This window comes from Colias eurytheme, chromosome 11 (assembly GCF_061535395.1).
Source record: "Colias eurytheme isolate Ceu_HAF_F1 chromosome 11, ilColEury1 Martin Lab GWU primary, whole genome shotgun sequence".
Classification (NCBI taxonomy): Eukaryota; Metazoa; Arthropoda; class Insecta; order Lepidoptera; family Pieridae; genus Colias; species Colias eurytheme.
The window spans coordinates 5,729,814-5,750,415 of NC_142990.1; the positions used below are offsets into that span (position 1 = coordinate 5,729,814).

General features: G+C 31.2%; 1 protein-coding gene across 1 annotated transcript in view; it reads left to right on the top strand.

The window, feature by feature from the left end:
* The first annotated feature begins 6,859 nt into the window (after positions 1–6,859).
* The window catches only part of LOC149904588 (RYamide receptor-like), a 33,709-nt gene continuing 19,966 nt past the window's right edge, over positions 6,860–20,602 (top strand). The window contains exon 1 of the mRNA XM_090106904.1: positions 6,860–7,378. Coding sequence (XP_089963030.1) covers positions 7,368–7,378 — 11 coding nt within the window. The 5' untranslated portion in view covers positions 6,860–7,367. The remainder of the gene's footprint in view (positions 7,379–20,602) is intronic.

A 20,602-nucleotide genomic window follows, 5' to 3' on the forward strand; every position in this document is an offset into this window, starting at 1 on the left:
ATTAAAGTTGAAAAAATAGGGTAAGGACAAACGGATTGAAGGAACGAACTCATAACTCACAAAGGTTAGTTTTACTGAATCTTAAAATAGTCCTTTTTCCATCGTAAAACCTTGGACGTTAACTACTGTGTACATAGGAGTTATAAATCACAAAAGGTACCAAAAGTTTTTTTAGCAACAAATACTTTTACGCTCGTCTTAGTCTTTGTAAATGTACTCCAAACATCATTTTAATAGATAAACTTATACGATATTTCAGTCTATTCTATCTTTTCCAAACATACTTTATTTGCAAATTGATATTACAGACTATTGAAAAAAGTAGGTATATGTATAAATCAAATATGAAATACGTTACCTATAATATGCCTATAATCATGGCCCAATATATTGATCCATGCCTATAATAATGTGCTTTATACAATTAATATTATTTTTGCCCAGAAATAACATAGATAATAATTAAATCAGAGTAGTAAATTGATACGCATTTTGAATTATGTAATTATGTACTATCTACAGAAATGAATTAATTTAGAAATATTTTAAAATAAAATAATTTGGAAAATCCAAAAGTGCACGCCTCATAATTTTTTTTTAATAAATATTTATTAATTATTATTTTTGTTTATTTAACAATTAAACCACATCGAATCAGACCCTGAAAAATGAAAGGGTTCTATTCCTGAGCATACTCAAGCGTAAGAGAAAAAAAAAGACTCGATTAGTAAAGTATTTCGGTCGCTATCGTGTTAACAAGAAAAAGGATCCGCACATACAGACACACGGACGTCCAAGACAGAACTTTTTTAAACTGTTTTTTAACTAGTTTAAATAACAAAAATGACATCAAAAATATCATGAACGTTAAAAATAGTGTTTTTTCTTAATATGTGTGTGTATGTATTATCTTACAAGTGCAATGTATGATACATAAAGACATTTTAAGTTTGAAAAATCAGATGTTTTGCGCGAAGTGACAGTAGTACCCACCTCAACGCTTCGCTTATGAGGCGTGCAATTCATTCAAACAGAGCTAAATTTATTAAAAGTATAGTGTTCGTTAGATTAGAAGCTTATATATAAGTTCCCGTAGTATACCTACGAAACAACTCGTATTATGCAATTAAAAACTAGTGTAATTAACCGCAATTTATTTAAACTGTAATTATATTTAATCGTAAATTAATTTTCTAGAAACAATATCTAACACTCTTGTGGTTGCAACCCGTGCGCCCGTCCGATTAGGGCCCTTCTGGCCTCCTCCACTCAAGCGACAGCTCAAGCCGAGGTTCGTGGTCCCCGTCAAGGGGGGACGCCCTTGTGCATGTCGCTACCAGGGTGAACCTTCAGTTCACCCCCGCGTCCGCGTTAAAATGTAGAAGCCCTTCTGGCTAACATTGAGAGACACCACACAAAAAAAAAAAAAAAAAAAAAAAAAAAAAACCCGTGCGTGCATGAACAGGGTTTCTTGAGTGATTAATGTAAGTAAAGAACCAACAAGTAACAAAAATTCTACCTTGATTTATGGTAAGCAATTAGCAAATTACTTTTACAGATGCTTTCAATGTAATTTACCTAATTTTCTATTTGGTTATTTGTAATATATCTAGCAGTATATGTATCGAAATATGTGGTTACGGTCGGAGTTAGTCTGATGTCGACTGTGTTTAAATGGATACTTATGAAATTTCTTTATATATTATTTCTGTCATAAATTTTTCTCCATGAGTTACATTAAAATATAGCAGCTTCTGCATTTGATAACAACTTCAGCACCACAGGAAAACATAAAGCGTCGTGTTCTATAATGAAACATCAAGGCGTAATTACAAAATTCCCAAGCTGTAATTACGAAAAATTTGGAAAATCTAAGAAGCCCATTTGAAGAAAGATCCCATTTAATTTAAGGTGAGTGTTTCTCTACGCCACGTCTCTCTGTGTTAAAAACTGACAGTTTGTCGAGACGGCCGAGACAATAATTATATTATTCAAACTGAATTATAGAATACATTATTCCATTATGGTACGGGAGCTATTAACGTTAAAAAAAAAGTCATTTTAGTATAGTTGGTTTTTTGATATACTGTTCCTCTTGCTATTTCGGTTAGAGTCCGGGCTGTCTGGCTGGTCGCAGTGGTTGCGTTTTTTAGTGCGCATCTCATCTGCACAGGATAATTTCCTTAATTTAAAGTCATTTTTTAACGCGTAATTTTTAATATTTTGCCTTTAGATAGATCCATCAGACATAATTTTTTTATTGCAAGACGTTTTTTTCGTTGTTAAATAGGTGCCAGACGCAATTTTTTATTTCGTTTTTATAAAAAATTCAAATTATTTTAGAATGTCTGTAAATTTCATATTATGTTCTTCAAACATAATATAATCTAAAATTAATCAGCCAGACGCTAATTCGATTGTTAAGTATTAAATATGTACAAATAAAAACGTAGTGAAAGTAGGTAAGTATACCTAACAATTTGATGATTGTGTATATATGGAGAGATAGTTTAAAGTGCAAGAGAGATAGAAAGGGTCGGCCGCGAAAATTAAATAACAATAAAAAATAACTTTTTTTTTTCGAAAATATACCTAAGATGCATAGAAATTGAATTGTTCCTACTCTAGGATTCCCTGTGTTGTGGGAACAAGTACCTTCCATTGGTACATTTTATTCCTTAGGCTAAAAAATAAACTATTAGGGTACATCAACAATCTTCTATACAAAACAATTTTTTTATTACTTAACTATTAAGTTATGGGTTTAAATGAAAACAGCGATTACATAAAGTTATGTATATTGTTTCCAATAGCACATTGGTGTAATGTGTGTGTTTGCGTTGCGATGCGGCCCGGCCCGATCCGCCTGTAATGGACGCCTAGCATAATACCACACATTACACACCGCGTACAAGAAGAAAAAGAACCACAAACAAAATACAGTGTTGCCAATACAAGTTAAATTTTCTAATATATATCTAATATTAACTAGCGACCCGCCCGGCCCTGGCTTCGCACGGGTGCAATGCTGATACTAAATACACTACAGAAAAACTGTGAACGTTGAATATAAAAACATAGCGGCCCGCTCCGGCTTCGCACGGGTAAAAAATATATAGCCGGGCGGCCGGCTGGTACCGCCGCAAACGCTACGTCCCGCAATTTTTAAATCTGTAATATCTTCGAAAATATTCACTTAGATCATACGGTGTAAAGGGCCATATAGATCTATATTAAATGAACAATGTATTCAAGGTCTTTAATTGGTTAAGGATTAATGCTGTATTGGTTAAAATCGCTTCGAAAATTAGCCATTATTTGTCGTAAAAAGTAAATGACAAAAAAAGTTATTGTGGGTTATCCATAAGAGATAGACATATACCATCACGGACTTTTCTGTAGACCTTTTCAATGTAGTTAGTACATTATTTTGATAAAACTCGTAGGGTGCCTCCGTTTGCAGTGTAAGTGGAAAAATTGTAATTATTTACGAAATCACATTAGAAACCTCAAAAATAACAGTAGGTACTTCTCCACTATTTAATGGATGTTATTATACAATATAAACCTCCCACTTGAATCACTCTATCTATTTAAAAAAACCACATCAAAATCCGTTGCGTAGTTTCAAAGATTTAAAGAGACATAGGGACAGAGAAAGCGACTTTTTTTTATACTATGTAGTGATGATGATAACAATATTAATTCATTAATCTTAATTCTTAATATATATTATACATAAATCTCGTGTCATAATGTTTGTCCTCAATGGACTCCTAAACCACTTAACCGATTATAATAAAATTCGCACACCATGTGCAGTTCGATCCAACTTGAGAGATAGGATAGTTTATACATGTAGGTACCACGGGCGAAGCCGGGGCGGACCGCTAGTATACCTACCTATATAAATTCATGCTAACTACTTTAGTTAAATTCAATACAAACTTAAACATGCGAGTGTGTGTGTGTTCACGTGTGTGTGTCGTGTGTGGTGTGGTGTGTGTGTGTTGTGTGTGTGTATGTGTGTACATCAATATTGAAACAAACTTTCTAGTTGTTTACAGATGATGGAATATTGGAAAACAATAACAATTCCTTAGACGATAACATAAATAATTCTGACAGTGTGAGGGAAGATGATGATGATGATGATTATGAAGATGGCTTTTTAAATTTAACAATGTAATTGTTTAACCTTCATTGGTTTTTATTCCATTCTTTTCAATGTATGGTAACTTTAATTTATTTTTCACTTTTATGTTTTTTTTTTTCATTTTAGCTTTTATTTATAAGAACAAGTGTAAATAATATTGTATTCTTGCAATTATTTCCTGTCGCATAGTTAAAATACACTAGCTGATGAGCTGCATGCTTCATTACTTTTTTTTTATTTATACACATTATTTAATACTTAACAATCGAATTAGCGTCTGGCTAATTAATTTTAGATTATATTATGTTTGAAGAACATAATATGAAATTTACAGACATTCTAAAATAATTTGAATTTTTTATAAAAACGAAATAAAAAATTGCGTCTGGCACCTATTTAACAACGAAAAAAACATCTTGCAATAAAAAAATTATGTCTGATGGATCTATCTAAAGGTAAAATATTAAAAATTACGCGTTAAAAAATGACTTCAAATTAGGGAAATTATCCTGTGCAGATGAGATGCGCACTAAAAAACGCAACCACTGCGACCAGCCAGACAGCCCGGACTCTAACCGAAATAGCAAGAGGAACAGTATATCAAAGAACCAACTATACTAAAATGCTCACTTGTCAACGTTGGTAGCTCCTATACGATTAGCAAAAATATCCAAATTTTCATTTTACTGGGACCAGCAATTTTCTTATTTTTTGCTAACTTTGATCAAAACTTTATCGTAATCAAACATTTTCAGATTCTAACTCTGACTCTTTAATGTTCTTAGTTGAAGTTCTATTTTCTACTGGTGATAAATTTATTGGGCCCTCTTCACAATATACAGTGTTGAAATTAATGTACTTACTCATAATCGCCGCGCCGCGGCAAACGTCGACGAACATTAATTGTTGAGCCAACAACGCTGCCCAATGTGAAGAGAGCCTATAAAACTATAACGATATAACCTATGAAGGGATACATCTAAAACATATTGCTTTCAATAAATATTCCAATATATTTACTATCATAATACATACATACTTCCGTACTTTTTTCCAATTTAATTGAAAAATTATTATTCCCATTTCACTATTCTCTGTATTAACCTTTGTATAAATAAGGCGCCTTGGAATGGAAACTTAGTCTACTCAAATAAATAAAGATACACAATCACATTGCCAAGTTTTCTCCAGAAAGTACGATTGTTTAAATTTCAAACAAATTAACACTCGGAATATAAAATGGAGTAGATAATATAGCTGGCTCCTGTAGGCTGTTTCTTAGTTCTTTGGAGTTTCCTACCAATAGGTATTTCTTAATAATAAAGTAACCAAATTGATTCCTTCAAAATTGAAATCTACTGTATAAATTGTTATTTATTATTATTTTAATTAGTTTATTATTTCGCAGTGATAGGTGTTTCTTAATTAGAAATGAGGCGGTTTAGATTCGTTTACAGTTATTTTCAGTACTTAAATAGTATAATATCTAGTATCTACTAGATACTATAACCACAAATTTAAACTCAAAAATTTATCTATTTAATTAGATTCTTTCTAGAAGCACTTTTGAATCGTTATAATATAACATATTATTACACCTTTTTATCTACTATTTACCTCCGGTTCAGAAAGCAGTTTCTACGGAAAAAAGGCGGAAAAAACTCATAAAAAAGAGCAAGACTTCTCTATCACCTTTCATACCATATTAGGTATGGTCATAAAAATTACCAACATTTCATGACGTAGCTAGTAGACGTACAATCTAGCTAGACATTATCAAACTACAACTCTACATGTGTGTGACTACACAGCACACTATCTCTTGAGAAACTTGTCTTCGATATCACTATAATTGAAGCAGCTGATATACCACAAAGTTGTATTCAAAGGATTGAAGCGGAATATAACTTAAATTATACCTCTTTGTTGAAAACTGCAAAATGTTCACACATGAAATTCTGTTAAGGGTTCCGCACAAATAAATAATGTATTTGTTTTTTTAGATGAACAAATTGCACAGTAAAGTTCAGTAGATCAGTAGACCAAAACATACAGGATTAAATTGTATGAATCTGTGTTTATGTAATTTAGATTTAGGTAACTCTATGTAGTACCTACCTTCATTACCTTGTGAAACTGACGAAAATTAAATATATTTAATTGTCCCTCTCTTGGACAAATCAAAGTGATGAAGTGATAAAACATAAATCACTTTCATAATATTGCGGTCCACCTCATAGAGGCAAAGTTACTCTAATATGATTGAAAACCAATATAGAAGTAGGTATCCATTATCCAAGCTTACAACTTGCTTACAAGTAATAAAAAATATTGTATTTATCATATTATTCTCTGTTATGTGTCATAAATAACGCATTTTTATTATTTTATAATTCAGCTATCTACAGTCTACTCGTAGAAGAAAAGAATAAGAATTACCAAAATTTCTACAGCATTGAATCTTTAGAAGTAAAGCCTTATAATAAGAAATACTGGTGTGAACGAGTTTAAATAACATCACGTCGTTACAACTAATCTCGCTATCAGCGCTTGTTAACACAATTTTAATACTAGTTAATTAAATATGCATGAATAGTGCTGTTGACAAAGACGTAGGTCTTCGTGTTGTGTTAGGGTTGGTGTACATAGAAGCATCATAGAACGCGCATTCGCCTCCCGCCTACCGGCGCAGCGTAACGCCTCTCGTAGTATTTGCCGCTGAAACTTTCACAAGTTTCCCGGCCGCGGAAATCACGAGCCGCTTTTAACGTTCGCGATTTCAAAACTACACGAAATTACCCATATTAAACTTTAACTTTTAAACTCTGCCTCGAACTAATTCTTTAAGTACCAATAAAGGAAATTCTGTAAAAATAAACTAACGATATATTTGGTGACAATCTATAGTGATACAGTGGATGTATAAGGTGTGATTATAAACACTTTTAGTGTAGTGATGCGAATGAATATAGTCAAGTTTTCTGAAATTCCTGGTCAGCAAGGTTGAAAAATCATTTAATGCGCTATGTCAACTTTGGGTGCGGGGACACGCGTGCTAATCGTTTTACAAACAAGCCATAAGACAGCCGTCGTGCTGTTTGCTACTTGTATGCCGTTTTTATTAGCACAGTGAACGAAGAAGGTCTTACCTGATAAAGAACAAAGATATACGCTATCGGCCGCCACCACATAAGACTACAATAAACCAAAAATGGACACAAGGTATGTAGAAAGTGCATAAATTTATTCTATATTAAAACATTGATTCAAGGAACTTGTGTAAATATTACAATTTGTACAAAATCAATATTTGTGTTATGTTACAAATAATTCTTTCGGCCCGTTTTGTAAAGATAAGAAATCTTTCCTGTATTTGAATTCGTTTTAATTTTGATACAACATAACCATGATGACTTATCAAATATTTATTTATTTTTAAAACAATATAAAACATACATAAATTAAATAATATCCGATTTAATAAAAACTAAAAAAAAATAAGAAAAACACGTCCATGTTCCGTTTCTTTATCGAGATCACAGTTTGGTTACTGTTTATTTAAACATTGTTTCTATTCCCTCTGTATTGCAAAAATATAATGCGTTTAATAATTGCGAACATTGCTTTTTAAAAAATTCTGTGTGCCTATTTCCCCTTCTTTCAAATTTTGTTTTTTTAATCATAAATATAAACAAAGATACGTCATGAGTCATGAGTCATGACTATGAAATCGTGTTGTGATAGTTCATAATCCTGTTTAAATTTCAAAATATTAAAATTTTTGGCTTCGAATTTGAAATCAAATGCATTTTTGATATTGAAACAGACTACATGTTATGCAATAAAGATATTATCTGGGCTTATATTAAATATATATAATAGCATTCATTGTTATATGTATATTATAAGCTACTAGTGGTCCGCCCCGGCTTCGCCCGTGGTACATATTTCGCAATAAAAGTAGCCTATGTTCTTTCTCAGGGTCTAAAGATTATCTGTGCCAAATTTCATCAAAATCGGTCCAGTACTTTATGCGTGAAAACCATACATACAAACATACAAACCTTTCCTCTTTATAATATTAGTATAGACAAAGTGTAAGATGCACTCTAAATATACTTTCATACAATACCAGATAAGTATTTTATCTTATGCAAATGAAGTAACACTGAGATCACATTATATGATTGTTTTGTGATAATTATATCGGACAGTAATGTTGAATGAGCACACTTTTGTATCAATGACTTAGTAATTAGTATCGATCTTCTTTGTATGGTTGTAAATTTAAATACGTGTAATTAACAGTGGTTACGGAAATATAATATATTGGGTTCCGTGCATAAACTTAGTTTATTATTACCTCAAAAGTTTTTTTTATATAAGATTAGTATTCAAAATTAAATTCAATCAACACATCGCTTCGCGCTCTTAATTTTTATTTGTACCTTGAGTTTTATATTTATGAAATAAACATTTTTATTGCATAAATATTATTCTTGAATAAGCAATGTTTTCGTTCAATTAAGATCCTATTTTGATTAATCATCTTCGAGTAAACAATCGGCAACAAATATAATCAAAAAGGATGTTTAAAATTACATGGTTTAGGTAGTTAAGGTACACGTTTTCCGATATTTGAGAAGATACACAATATGATTTAAAGAATGATTGATATACAAAAGAAGGAAATCAATTGAATGGGTAATCTTTTCTCAAAAAATCTTACAATAGGTATACCTATTTCCAATTATACCTATTTACAAACGTGGTTCTTCATAACATCTTCTGTTATAATTTTAGAACAAATCCAATTCATTCAATTATTTCTAAATGCAAATAAAACTATACAAAATAGATTTAGAAAAGGGAATAGTTTTAGTCTATTTATTCTGCTGACAGCAACCATAAGTGTAGCGCAGACAAATGTCTGTTTACGTTAATGCATCGCGCATTATTCTTTGTTTACGCTTTTATCACGTGAAAACCATCACACAGTATTTGATTACCGTATGAATAAGCATGATAAAGAACACGCGCTCAATCATCAACAATGAAATATGATTAACCATATATAAAGAAGTATTTATGAGGTAGAGCTATCAAAAATGTTATTTTTGTCAGGTTTTATTACAATTTTGGAAGCAGAAGATGAATGAGAAGTGAATATTAAATAATGTAGAATTTGCAAAAAATAAAGATGTTGTAACCTTTTGGAATATTATGCTTTTGACTATTTATTGTTAATTAATTCAAGTGATTCAGAATACGTTTGAATTATTCAAACAAATATTTGTTTCTTGGTCAACATGATTACAAAATACGTAGATGTGAAGAAAATGACTTTTTTTAAAGAAGCATTTAACAAAAATGTCAATGACGTACAAGTTACCTAAAAATAACACATAATAATACCTATTACATTGTATATCAGCAAGTCGTTAAAAATCCATACATTATGGCAGCTAACGCCTGTACGATTACTGTCACCGTTGCACAGCCATGAATTCTTTTTAAAAATATTGAAAATGTAGCTTTTGCCGGGTAAAATTCTTAAAAGGCTAATAAAGGCTTGGCTTTCTTTCAGATTCTGTAAAACGATAGAATAAATGGAATACATAAGAAAGGAATTACGTTCAGTGTATTTTTCCTAGACCCACTAAATAGGGGTTGTTTTATTTGTTTGTATTTGTCCCGCAAATAAAAGGTTAAATAACTACCAATCTGAGTGAGCTGTTAATGGTCCTTGTCTGCATAGAAAAGCCCACTGAGGCATGTAATCGAGATTAAATGTGACCCGTACCCAGTGCCGGCTAAACTAACTTCTTCCTTGGCCTTTATATTAGGAACAACAAGGAACAACTGATTTGTACGTTTTAGATCGTCGATTTTCTTACATTACGGTATACGGTTACCTAATAACAAAAACGTCGTTTAAGTATTATAGAAAGTTGGCTGCATCGAATTTTTTGTTGTATTATGCCATCAAAATATTGATAATGTTTCTATTGAGATGTTACAGAAGGCATAATTTTATTTTAAAAATCTTTTTTAAAACTTGATTCTGTAACTACATTAATTTCAATGAACATTCTCTGTTTTAACGACGAGCAAGTAGCAAAAGTCTATTTTTTATTAATTACTATTGAAGAAAAAAATGCCAAGACCTGATTTCTTTAAAGTTTCTTGTTGATAATTTAAGTTGCCTTCAGGCTACAAGTAATTTTATACAATTTCAATCGCACTATTTGGCAAGACTTTTCAACTTCGAAATGATTTTTGTTTTATTTCTTCTCAGTTAAATTTAATTCAGATGCGAACGTAAGTTCTTAAAAGTAATGTGATTCATTAAAAATAATTTCTTTATGGTACAAAAATTGGTTTTATTATATAAAATGTCAATTATGAAGCGCACTGCTCTTATAAAGACCCGTTTTTCGCAATATAAAGCCAGCACGTTCTTTTATACAAATGCCACTCCATTCTACTGACGCCTTCACAAAACGGCGGTTAACATTGATCATCATTTCATTTTCAAAAGCTTTTCCATATAAATTGGTTATGTGTTGAGAACTTGAGACGGATGCTTACTAATTGTAATCTTCTGATAATTGCTCATGTTAAAAATAGCAAATATCCTTTTAAAGATTTTTCCAATGGCGTGAAAGGTATACCTAATATAAAATCATTTATTTATTTATGTATGATAAACGTTTATTGTACTCAGCTTACGTTCGCATGATATATAATAATTGAAAATTAATCACCACATGTCTAAACTACCAACAAAAAGATAATTTTGTGCACGTACACATACATATTCAAGCAGAGCTTAAGCTATAGTGTACATACGCGTACTCTATTGTATTGGCGACTAGCCGTGATTGGAATTTACTTGGACATAGAAAGTATTAAAGTACGATATTACTGAATATATCCACTATTCTATTGTTACACGGGATTAATATGTTCCCGTATATGAAGGAATAATATTTTATTGTTATATTTTTTTTATAAATAATGAAAATAACTTACAGAATTCAACATAGGTACAATTTTTTATACTTATTTTGAGACAGTATATGTTCTTAAGGTTATTGGTATCTTGATTGCTATGGTTAAATCTATTAGCGATTAATGGTTTAATACCACCATTTCACCCAAAAAAACCCCACAAATAAAATATTCGTAAACAATCTAATGATGTCAATTACCATGATGGTTGTAAACTGTGTATAAACTAATATCTTCTATAGCTTGTAGCAGGCTGTCGCTACGAAACTGCTACATGAGTGTGTAACGATATTTCTGGAACTGTAACTATGTAATAGCTCAAGACGGTCAAACAAAAAAGTTATTTTTTACACGAAAAAAGTATTACCAATAAAGTATTAAGTTGATGACCTCACGCTACATACGCATTATAATAAACGCTAATTTATGAGTGAGAAGATCCGAGGTTGGTTCGAGTCTGGATACAGTTTGAGGACAAAATAAACTAACTGACTAATTTTGAACGAAACAATTATTTTATTATATTCTGTAGAGTACTAATAACTCTACCTACTAATAATAATGTAGATCATGTGTATGATATCGGGTAAAAAAAATTTGGAACCTTCACTTTCAGAAATGAGCACTTATTTCACGAAATAAAGTATACACTTTATTTCCTGTTTTGACAGTGTTTATTATAGTTGATAGATGTTTGCATCGACAGCTTCACTATTACCGAATCCTTTTGCACGCCTCATAAGCGAAGCGTTGAGGTGGGTACTACTGTCGCTTCGCGCAAAACATCTGATTTTTCAAACTTAAAATGTCTTTATGTATCATACATTGCACTTGTAAGATAATACATACACACACATATTAAGAAAAAACACTATTTTTAACGTTCATGATATTTTTGATGTCATTTTTGTTATTTAAACTAGTTAAAAAACAGTTTAAAAAAGTTCTGTCTTGGACGTCCGTGTGTCTGTATGTGCGGATCCTTTTTCTTGTTAACACGATAGCGACCGAAATACTTTACTAATCGAGTCTTTTTTTTTCTCTTACGCTTGAGTATGCTCAGGAATAGAACCCTTTCATTTTTCAGGGTCTGATTCGATGTGGTTTAATTGTTATTAAATAAACAAAAATAATAATTAAAAATATTTATTAAAAAAAATTATGAGGCGTGCACTTTTGGATTTTCCAAATTATTTACTATTATAAACGCGGAAGTTTGAGGGGATGTGAGATTGTTTTTTCAAGCTGATACCTACTGAACGGGTAATATTGACAATTATTTATTTATTTATGCTTTATTGCATTAGATAAATTTTAATAATAACAAAAATACATTGTAATAAACGGCGGCCTTTTCGCTGAATAGCGATTTCTTCAAGACAACCGGATGTACTCAGAGGAATAACCATAATATGGATTACAGATTGCATTAACACATTGGTTTCTTTTGGTTAGAACTTGAATTATAAGATGACAAAGTATATTTTCATTTTGCTGCGTCAACTGATATCTGTAACATCAGAAGCAGCTGTGAGCTGATCTCGGCTTTACTCCTACACACGACAAATTTTGCGCCATGAATCAAATTAGATAAAACTTCTTCCAGTTACTAACTTCCTGCTGATAAGACTTGAATAGTGAATATGTCGATTAAACTTGAACTATGATGTTAACCTAAGATGTTAACTGTACAGGCATGCAAAATTTAAGACGGAATCGATCATTGCCAGTATATGATTAGAATAATCGTAGGAGTTGTTAGTATATTTAATTTTGATAACGGAAGTTTTGAAACATTTTTTATTATTCTCTTCTATAATACTGTCTAGTCCGCTATAAAAGAAAAAGCATTCACAAAGCACATCAGCGATAGTTATGTGTTTTAAACACGCACTGTAAACGTTTGTCCAATGCGTTTTTGTCCCAATTTTTACAAATCGTTTTATTTATGTTTATTAGTGTTATGATAATTCCTAAGTAAATAATAATTATATTTAATATATTTTAGTGAGAACTTAATATTATTAACCAACTTCGTTTGTGTAGCACGTACGCGCTCACTTAAATGATTGCATTAAATTAACTTTGTTTTAACTTGATTATAGAAGCTGCCATTGTTGGGAGCGATCGGTAAAACGAAGCTTTTAATTAAAATAAACTCAGTATTCGAACTCGTACTGATAATATTACCTTACCTATTTATGAAGTCTTACAACAAGAAACGTAATAAGGATATCTTTATAATTTTGTTCTTCCTTTTTTACCAATAAATATTATTCCTACTTATTTACTTCTATGTTTTCATTCTTCGAGGAGTCAGGAGTGAGGAAGTCAGAACACAATACACACATCAACAAAGTCTAGGGATATTTGGTATTGCATCAAATATCTTATATATAAAGACGTTAAAATGAGCTATAATCCTTCCATTTACAATATCCCAAAATTTGATGCAATACCAAATATCCCTAGACTTTGTTGATGTGTGTATAATCATTCTAGAATATTCGAAGAGATTATGTATAAAGATTGAACATTTAGAATATCGTCCTGTAAGTGGGTGAAATGGGGGACGTAAATCTGTATAAAATCATCATTTTTTTATTACCCGCGGGACTACGCTAAGAGGCAATTCGATCATGCATGTGGAGTGTTGCGGGTGTGATAGGGAAGTTTTTTTGGAGTTATGACGTTAAAATTTATTGCTAGAGGTACATGCTCTTTGAGGGTAGGTACGTCTCAAAATTCAAGCCGTAATTCAATGTTCATCAATAGGTACATGTTCAGGAAGTTTATATACTTTTTGTCAGTTAATGCTCCGTTTATATTAGAACTAAATAAATAAATAAATTTATTATTCCGTAATTGGGAATGTACGTCCTCTTAAAATATCACGATACTATTGTCAAATAACGTAAAGTACATGTTTTAAGATTACATCATCGAACTCGTACGATTTTTAGATAAACCATCTAATGTCAAACATAAATATTTATATTAGACCTTTTACATTGTGAAGTAGCACTTTTATTACGCATGAAATAAGTTTGATTATTTTTCCGACCCAAATATCGACCAATAGAATTGCACCATTCGACGTCACGTGGTACAACCTACATGGTATTATACTGATAATTTTTTGAAAATTTTCTCTGGTCGTTGACGTCAAACTGACAGGTTCAATTCAATTGTGAAATTATTGGCCGACATTTGGGACGGAAAAATAATCTCCCGAATACCACACGAGCTTCAAAATTATCTGGCATTTCCCTCAAGGTTCCCTGCAAACAAATAAAGTCGTCAAGTTTTTCAGGAAAAATCACTCGCGCTTCGCGCTCGTGATTTTTTAACCTTGACTAAAAACTTGACTCCTTCATTTGTTTGCAACGAACCTATAGGAAAATACCCGATAATTTTGAAGCTCTTGTGGTATTATAAGTGAGTATGCCATAAGGTCACACTCGTACAATATGTTATAAATTGACTATATGAAAAATTAATACCATTGACAAGTGCAAAAAACAATCGAATTTCAAGATGCAAATTTATTTTTAATTTCGTAATTAATTTGAATCTTTTTGTAAGGAAAAATGAAAGTGTCTTCTTTTCACTTGTGTCTATTACGTGCTGTCATCGTGTGCTGCTGCTGCTCAAACCTTTCTATAAGTGGATTAAGAAATCAACGGTCCGTTGGCGGTTAAAGTTCTGTGACAACCTTAATGAGCTCTGACCAGATATAAAGGTCAGGGATCAGCTGACATCCTCGTCAAATAAATTTAAATGTGGCATTTATAAGAAGTTTAACAACGCGTAACAATTAAAAAGTTAAAAACACACGCTTTCTAAAACAGGAATATGGGAAAACACACAAAAAGTTATTCCTATACTTGAGAGCCAACAATTGTGAACAAATATACAATGAATATGCTAAAATGTTAATTAAAGGTCATTGAGTATTATTTGACCCGGCTCATGAAAGACTGCGTACAAGAACCAAATGTGTTCTATACAATCGACATTGGTTTTACTTTTTTTTTCGTTTTGTTTATTTTTTTAAATGATGAAAGAGGACTGAACGTAAATTACTTTTGATGTCATTATAATACCATCATTTCCTTTTATAATAAGCACTTGCTTGAAAGTGCGAATAAAAAATTAAAAGAAATTTACCTACCTCAACTTGTAAGGTATCGCAGAATAAGGTTGAGGTTCATACTTGACATTTCATTTAGGGGTCCATTTTGAAGATATTGTGGATAAAATCTGAAAAATGATTTAATAGTAGGTATAATACATTGCATAGGTATATTCTAAAGTGTTATAATGAACATCACTATATTATGTGGTGACACATTGTGAACATTAAGTGTAAGTACCTACCAATACTAATATTTTTTTTGCACCTACAGATAGTAGAACTAGAATTTTATTGTTGAGAGATGTGTATGCACAAAACAATACAAGAAGATTGTTTTGTGCAAAATAAATTTAACTGATAAGTGGATACGAGAATAAATTAACAAAACACAATACAGCAGATATATTAACGATAATGGTACTCAATATAACCCAAATATTATTTGTATTGCGCCCACGACCTGTTTTTCAATGACGCACACGTGGTAAAGCACTTTTCGTGTAAAAATAATTTACTGCAATGGAAAACATGTTTTTCTTGCTTTATCACATTTCATATCTACTCATAGTTCGTTGCCCTTTAAAGGGGCAAATCAAATTTGTATTTACAGAAGAATGAAATAATTTTAGAGCATACTTAACTTAACATTGTTTTCAATGGGGTAAAACATTATTTTCAGGAACGCTACATCTATAATACATATTTAAAATCGAAGTCTAAAAACAACATTAAAGAAAATAATATGATGTCGTTTTACCAATGCTACCCATAACTATAATACTGTATTATAAAAAAAAACTCCCCGTGCTGTATGCACCCATTCATTATAAAAATAACATGTTATTTTGTTTTTTACATTATCGCTTGTCGCCGATGGTAATATGACAGTCGAATGAAAATATGCTTACAATGTGTTTGTTTCAATGTGTTCTTTTGATGAAACTTCTTGCTATAGCAAATTAACTTACGATACATTTTCAATAATTTTTTAGCTTTATCATAGATGTTTACCAAAATCCAGTAATAGTTTAAGAATACGTTTGTATTCAGATTTAAATGCAAGAGTCAGGTCAAGTTTATTGAACATGGCGGTGGGTAAAATATGACGCTTTATTAATTATTATAATTATAAAATTTTAATAATATTTTATATATTAGATTCTAGTATCTGCCAATAACAAATATCAATTGATACGTATTTTAGAAACAGCATTATAAATGTATATTTTAATGAATATCAGGGTACCATACCTTTTCGAATGAAACATCAAGAACACACTTTCACTTTTTAATACGCAACAAAGTAGAAGACTGTTATAAATAATTGTACGTTCGTTTAACACATAATATATTGTGTTATTAACACTAAACAATACTGATAAATATGAATAAAGAAACTGCTTCGAGGCACACAAGTCAGCATTCAGTGGTCACAATAACTTTCATGGAAGATTTTGGAACCGCGTTTGCATTGATTATTATTATTTAGTCGCGGTATGCATTCTACGCGGGTAAACTACACGGTCACAAATATTAAAAGAAATAAATAAACAATTCCGCGCCAATTTCCTTCTAAGACATGGCTTTTAAAGGAAAAGTTTGAAAGTAGAACGTTTTACTTTTTTTTCGGTGCCGGGCCGCAATTTTGAAATTCGAACTGACAGGTATGCAATTTTTTTTAATCTGCTTTACTTTTTTTATTATTATTATTTATTATATTCTTATCTGTTCTTTCAACAATTTATGTGTTAAATATTTAAAAAAAATCAGTTTACAATTTACTCGTCAATATTAGCAGTTACTTCCTTCTAAAGCATATACAAAAATTTTCTGCACTTTACATGTCGGTAGGATAGAATAGAATAGTTAATAGTACAGATATAGTAAGTAACATGTATGTTTATGAAAATATAAATTCGTACGTTCCAAGCCGTAACATTGACAATATATATCCCCCCAAATAATCGCGATTGTCTATGATTAACCAAGCGTGAAACATCAACAAGCCCGCGACCGAGATAGGGCTACTCAAGCATAACAATTTCATTGATCTTGGTAGCAATATTAACCACAATATTGGGAATTTCATAAAATTGCCTCAAAGTCCAACCGCGTGTGGTTTATCCGCTCGTTAGCTAAGAATTACTCTGCCATCAAGAGAGTTTATTACGTGTCAGCTTTGACCGCAATCTCCTCAACGATCAGAAGCTTAAATGGTTTCATTTATACTCGCCTTACTTTAATGTAGATTAGAAACCAAAAGGTTAATCAAATTTGGATCGAATAACCTCCATTGAAACACGCAATCTATGGCATGTATTATTGGACGTGGAAGTAAATTTTCAAAGTTTTTCTTTAGGGTTTAGTTTGTTTTGGTACTTAATTTAACAATTAATTTAGATTTATATCAGTATTTGAATTAAGTTTGATTTAAGGATAACAGAAATAAGTAGAAATTATAAGTGTTAGCATTTGTCGATCTACCCTTTGGGCAATATCATCATAACATTAGCGGCGTTGGGTATAAAATCTTAAACTCGCGCCAGGACACGTGGCCTGATCGAAAAAGCGTAAGACGGATTTTTTTTTAGCCCTTATATTCCATGCGTAAGACGGATACCATTCCAAAATATCAAACATGCTCAACGTTAATAATCAAGTTTTCACTTCTGCCCGCACTCCCGGAGTGCAACCCGTCTTTTTTTTATTATTTTATTATCTGTGCTGGGAACGGCTAACATTGCGGCAGTGTTGTTCGGGACTTGAGCAGACTGGTAGACAAAAAGCATTGGAGTTTGATATAATATGTGAATGTAATAACTAATTGATAATTTGGAAAAGAGCAATACTTATGTAAATAAATACAATGGTGGATGGAAATATACGTGTTACAAGTGTAAGTACATTTTCAATTCTTTAGAGGGAAAACTGAATGCGCAAATAACGAGATAATTAATGTTAACCGATAAATGAAGAGGAAATGAAAAAATGTATCATTATAAAGTTATAAACTGGATTTTTATTAAAACCTTATTAAAACATCTGCCCTTTTGAACTGAGTGATTACCTAAAAAATCATAAATTAAAAAACGGTTGCTTCTACATTGTAATTTGTAGGAACCTATCTATAATAAAAAAAAGCAATTATTTTTAATATTGTCATATTTTCTCGGTGGCATTACGTTACTTATGAATGAGAAACTTTACTAAGTATAAGGACGAAACATTTTTTTCAATAAACAAGTTAATAAATAAGTGATTTTACGAATTCTTTGTATGCATGACTTATACCCAATTCTTTTCAAAGGACTTTCGGTCACGGCGATAAATTTCAAAGGAGCTTAGCTCAAAAAGCGTTATAACTCGCTTATACTTTACTCAACTTTATGCGTAACTTTACGCATTGATTGTGGACTCTATTATTTTACTTTGAAAAGAATTCACCATTAGAACCTTTTTGCAATTATTTCCGCTTTACCAGATATTTATAAGTAGAGAAACTCTTAATTTTCCTGCACAATATAACATTTAACATTTTTTTAAATATTACCGAGATTTTCCGATACTTCCTTAAACCTAAAAAAAATATGTATTGGCTAAAAAAATATATATTTAGTATACGTAGTACTACCTATGATATATTTTGAAATATTGGTAGGTACCTACTTTTTTTCCTATGCTTCACGTACATAAAATCCCTCTTTTCAACTTACGATCACACCTGACTTTTATGCAAATATAATTAATGATATTGTATCTATCATAAATTTACCATGCGCCAAATACAAATGAATTTGAAAATTTAACTAGTCATATTGTTTTGTAACTAATTAGTATAGCCTAGTTTGGTATTATATTATCTGTAATATAGTCTATATGATGTAGTAATCAGTGACATAGTCATGTCGATGAATATTTACGAGAATCAAATGGATCGATACTGAACGTGGCTGGAAAATTTAACTATTTAAGCTTGGGGACGCTTAACATTTACAACGCTGATCTCAAAGGCACCGCCTAACACGAAGTTAATACGAGATATTGGAGTAGGTTCTATAGGGATACTCTACAATAACAAAACTTCATTAATAGTTACACAATACAGTTTAAATAATCATATACAGGGAGTATTCACGTGCGGAATAACGCTAAGAGCTTATGTTCCAGAACTATTACACAAAATGAAATCTACGTTATGATTACGTTAGGTACCTACTACTGTATATACTTACTACTGTTACCATTACTATTTTATATTCCAGTAAAATGAATATATAAATATGAACCTACAACAATACAATACGTATGATGCACATTGCACACATAGGTCCGTTCCTAGAAATACAGCTGTTTTATTGTAGTTCATATATTTTTTGTTGTAAAAAGGATTTTAATTGTGTTTTTTTTTTCATATTTTAAACTAGCTTACCGCCCGCGGCTTTGCCCGCTTGGTCTAAAACCTAATAAATTATATACTAAAACCTTCCTCTTGAATCACTCTATCTATTAAAAAAACCCTCTCAAAATCCGTTGCGTAGTTTTAAAGATTTTAGCGTACATAGGGACATAGGGACAGAGAAAGCGACTTTGTTTTATACTATGTAGTGATAGTGATGTTTGCCAATTATGGTCATCGCTTTGGTTTAAATTGGCCTTTAAATAACTGAAAAAGGGTTGTGCTGTTTCTTTACAACTAATCCTTTATGAACAATCCGATGACTGTCATGCGAAAAAGATGGAATGAAAATACTTTAAAAACTCTATTTCTGATTTATTAAAATTCCAACATCAAGCAGGATATCATGTAGTTACTTAAAATTTAAAACGGAATAAATAGACTAATTTAATTTTAATCTTATACGAATGCCTATTAAAAAACATGCTCAAACTAATTAAAATAAAACGAAATGAACCACATCAAATAATAATCAACAACAGGACTAGTAATCAGCCCCCGACATGCTCTATTGATTAGTTCACAAAGTAAACAAGGGTGAAATAAAAAAAATTCCGAGAAAGGAATACTTCGTCTCATTTTCTTTTACATTTAAAGTCTTGGCAAAATATCAAATAGGCCGTTACGGTTGAACTGAAGCGAATACTTACGATATCTTTAAATGAAATTCAACTATTTAAAACCTAGTTTTCCTGAAATAAAGTTATAAATTATCCTTCCCGTAGCCTCGTTTGAATCATAAATATAGAACGTAGAATATGCTCTAATACATCATGTATTTGACTGTTGACACTGGTTTAAAAGTTAAGACTTTCCCAAAAAACTGGCCAAGTGTAAG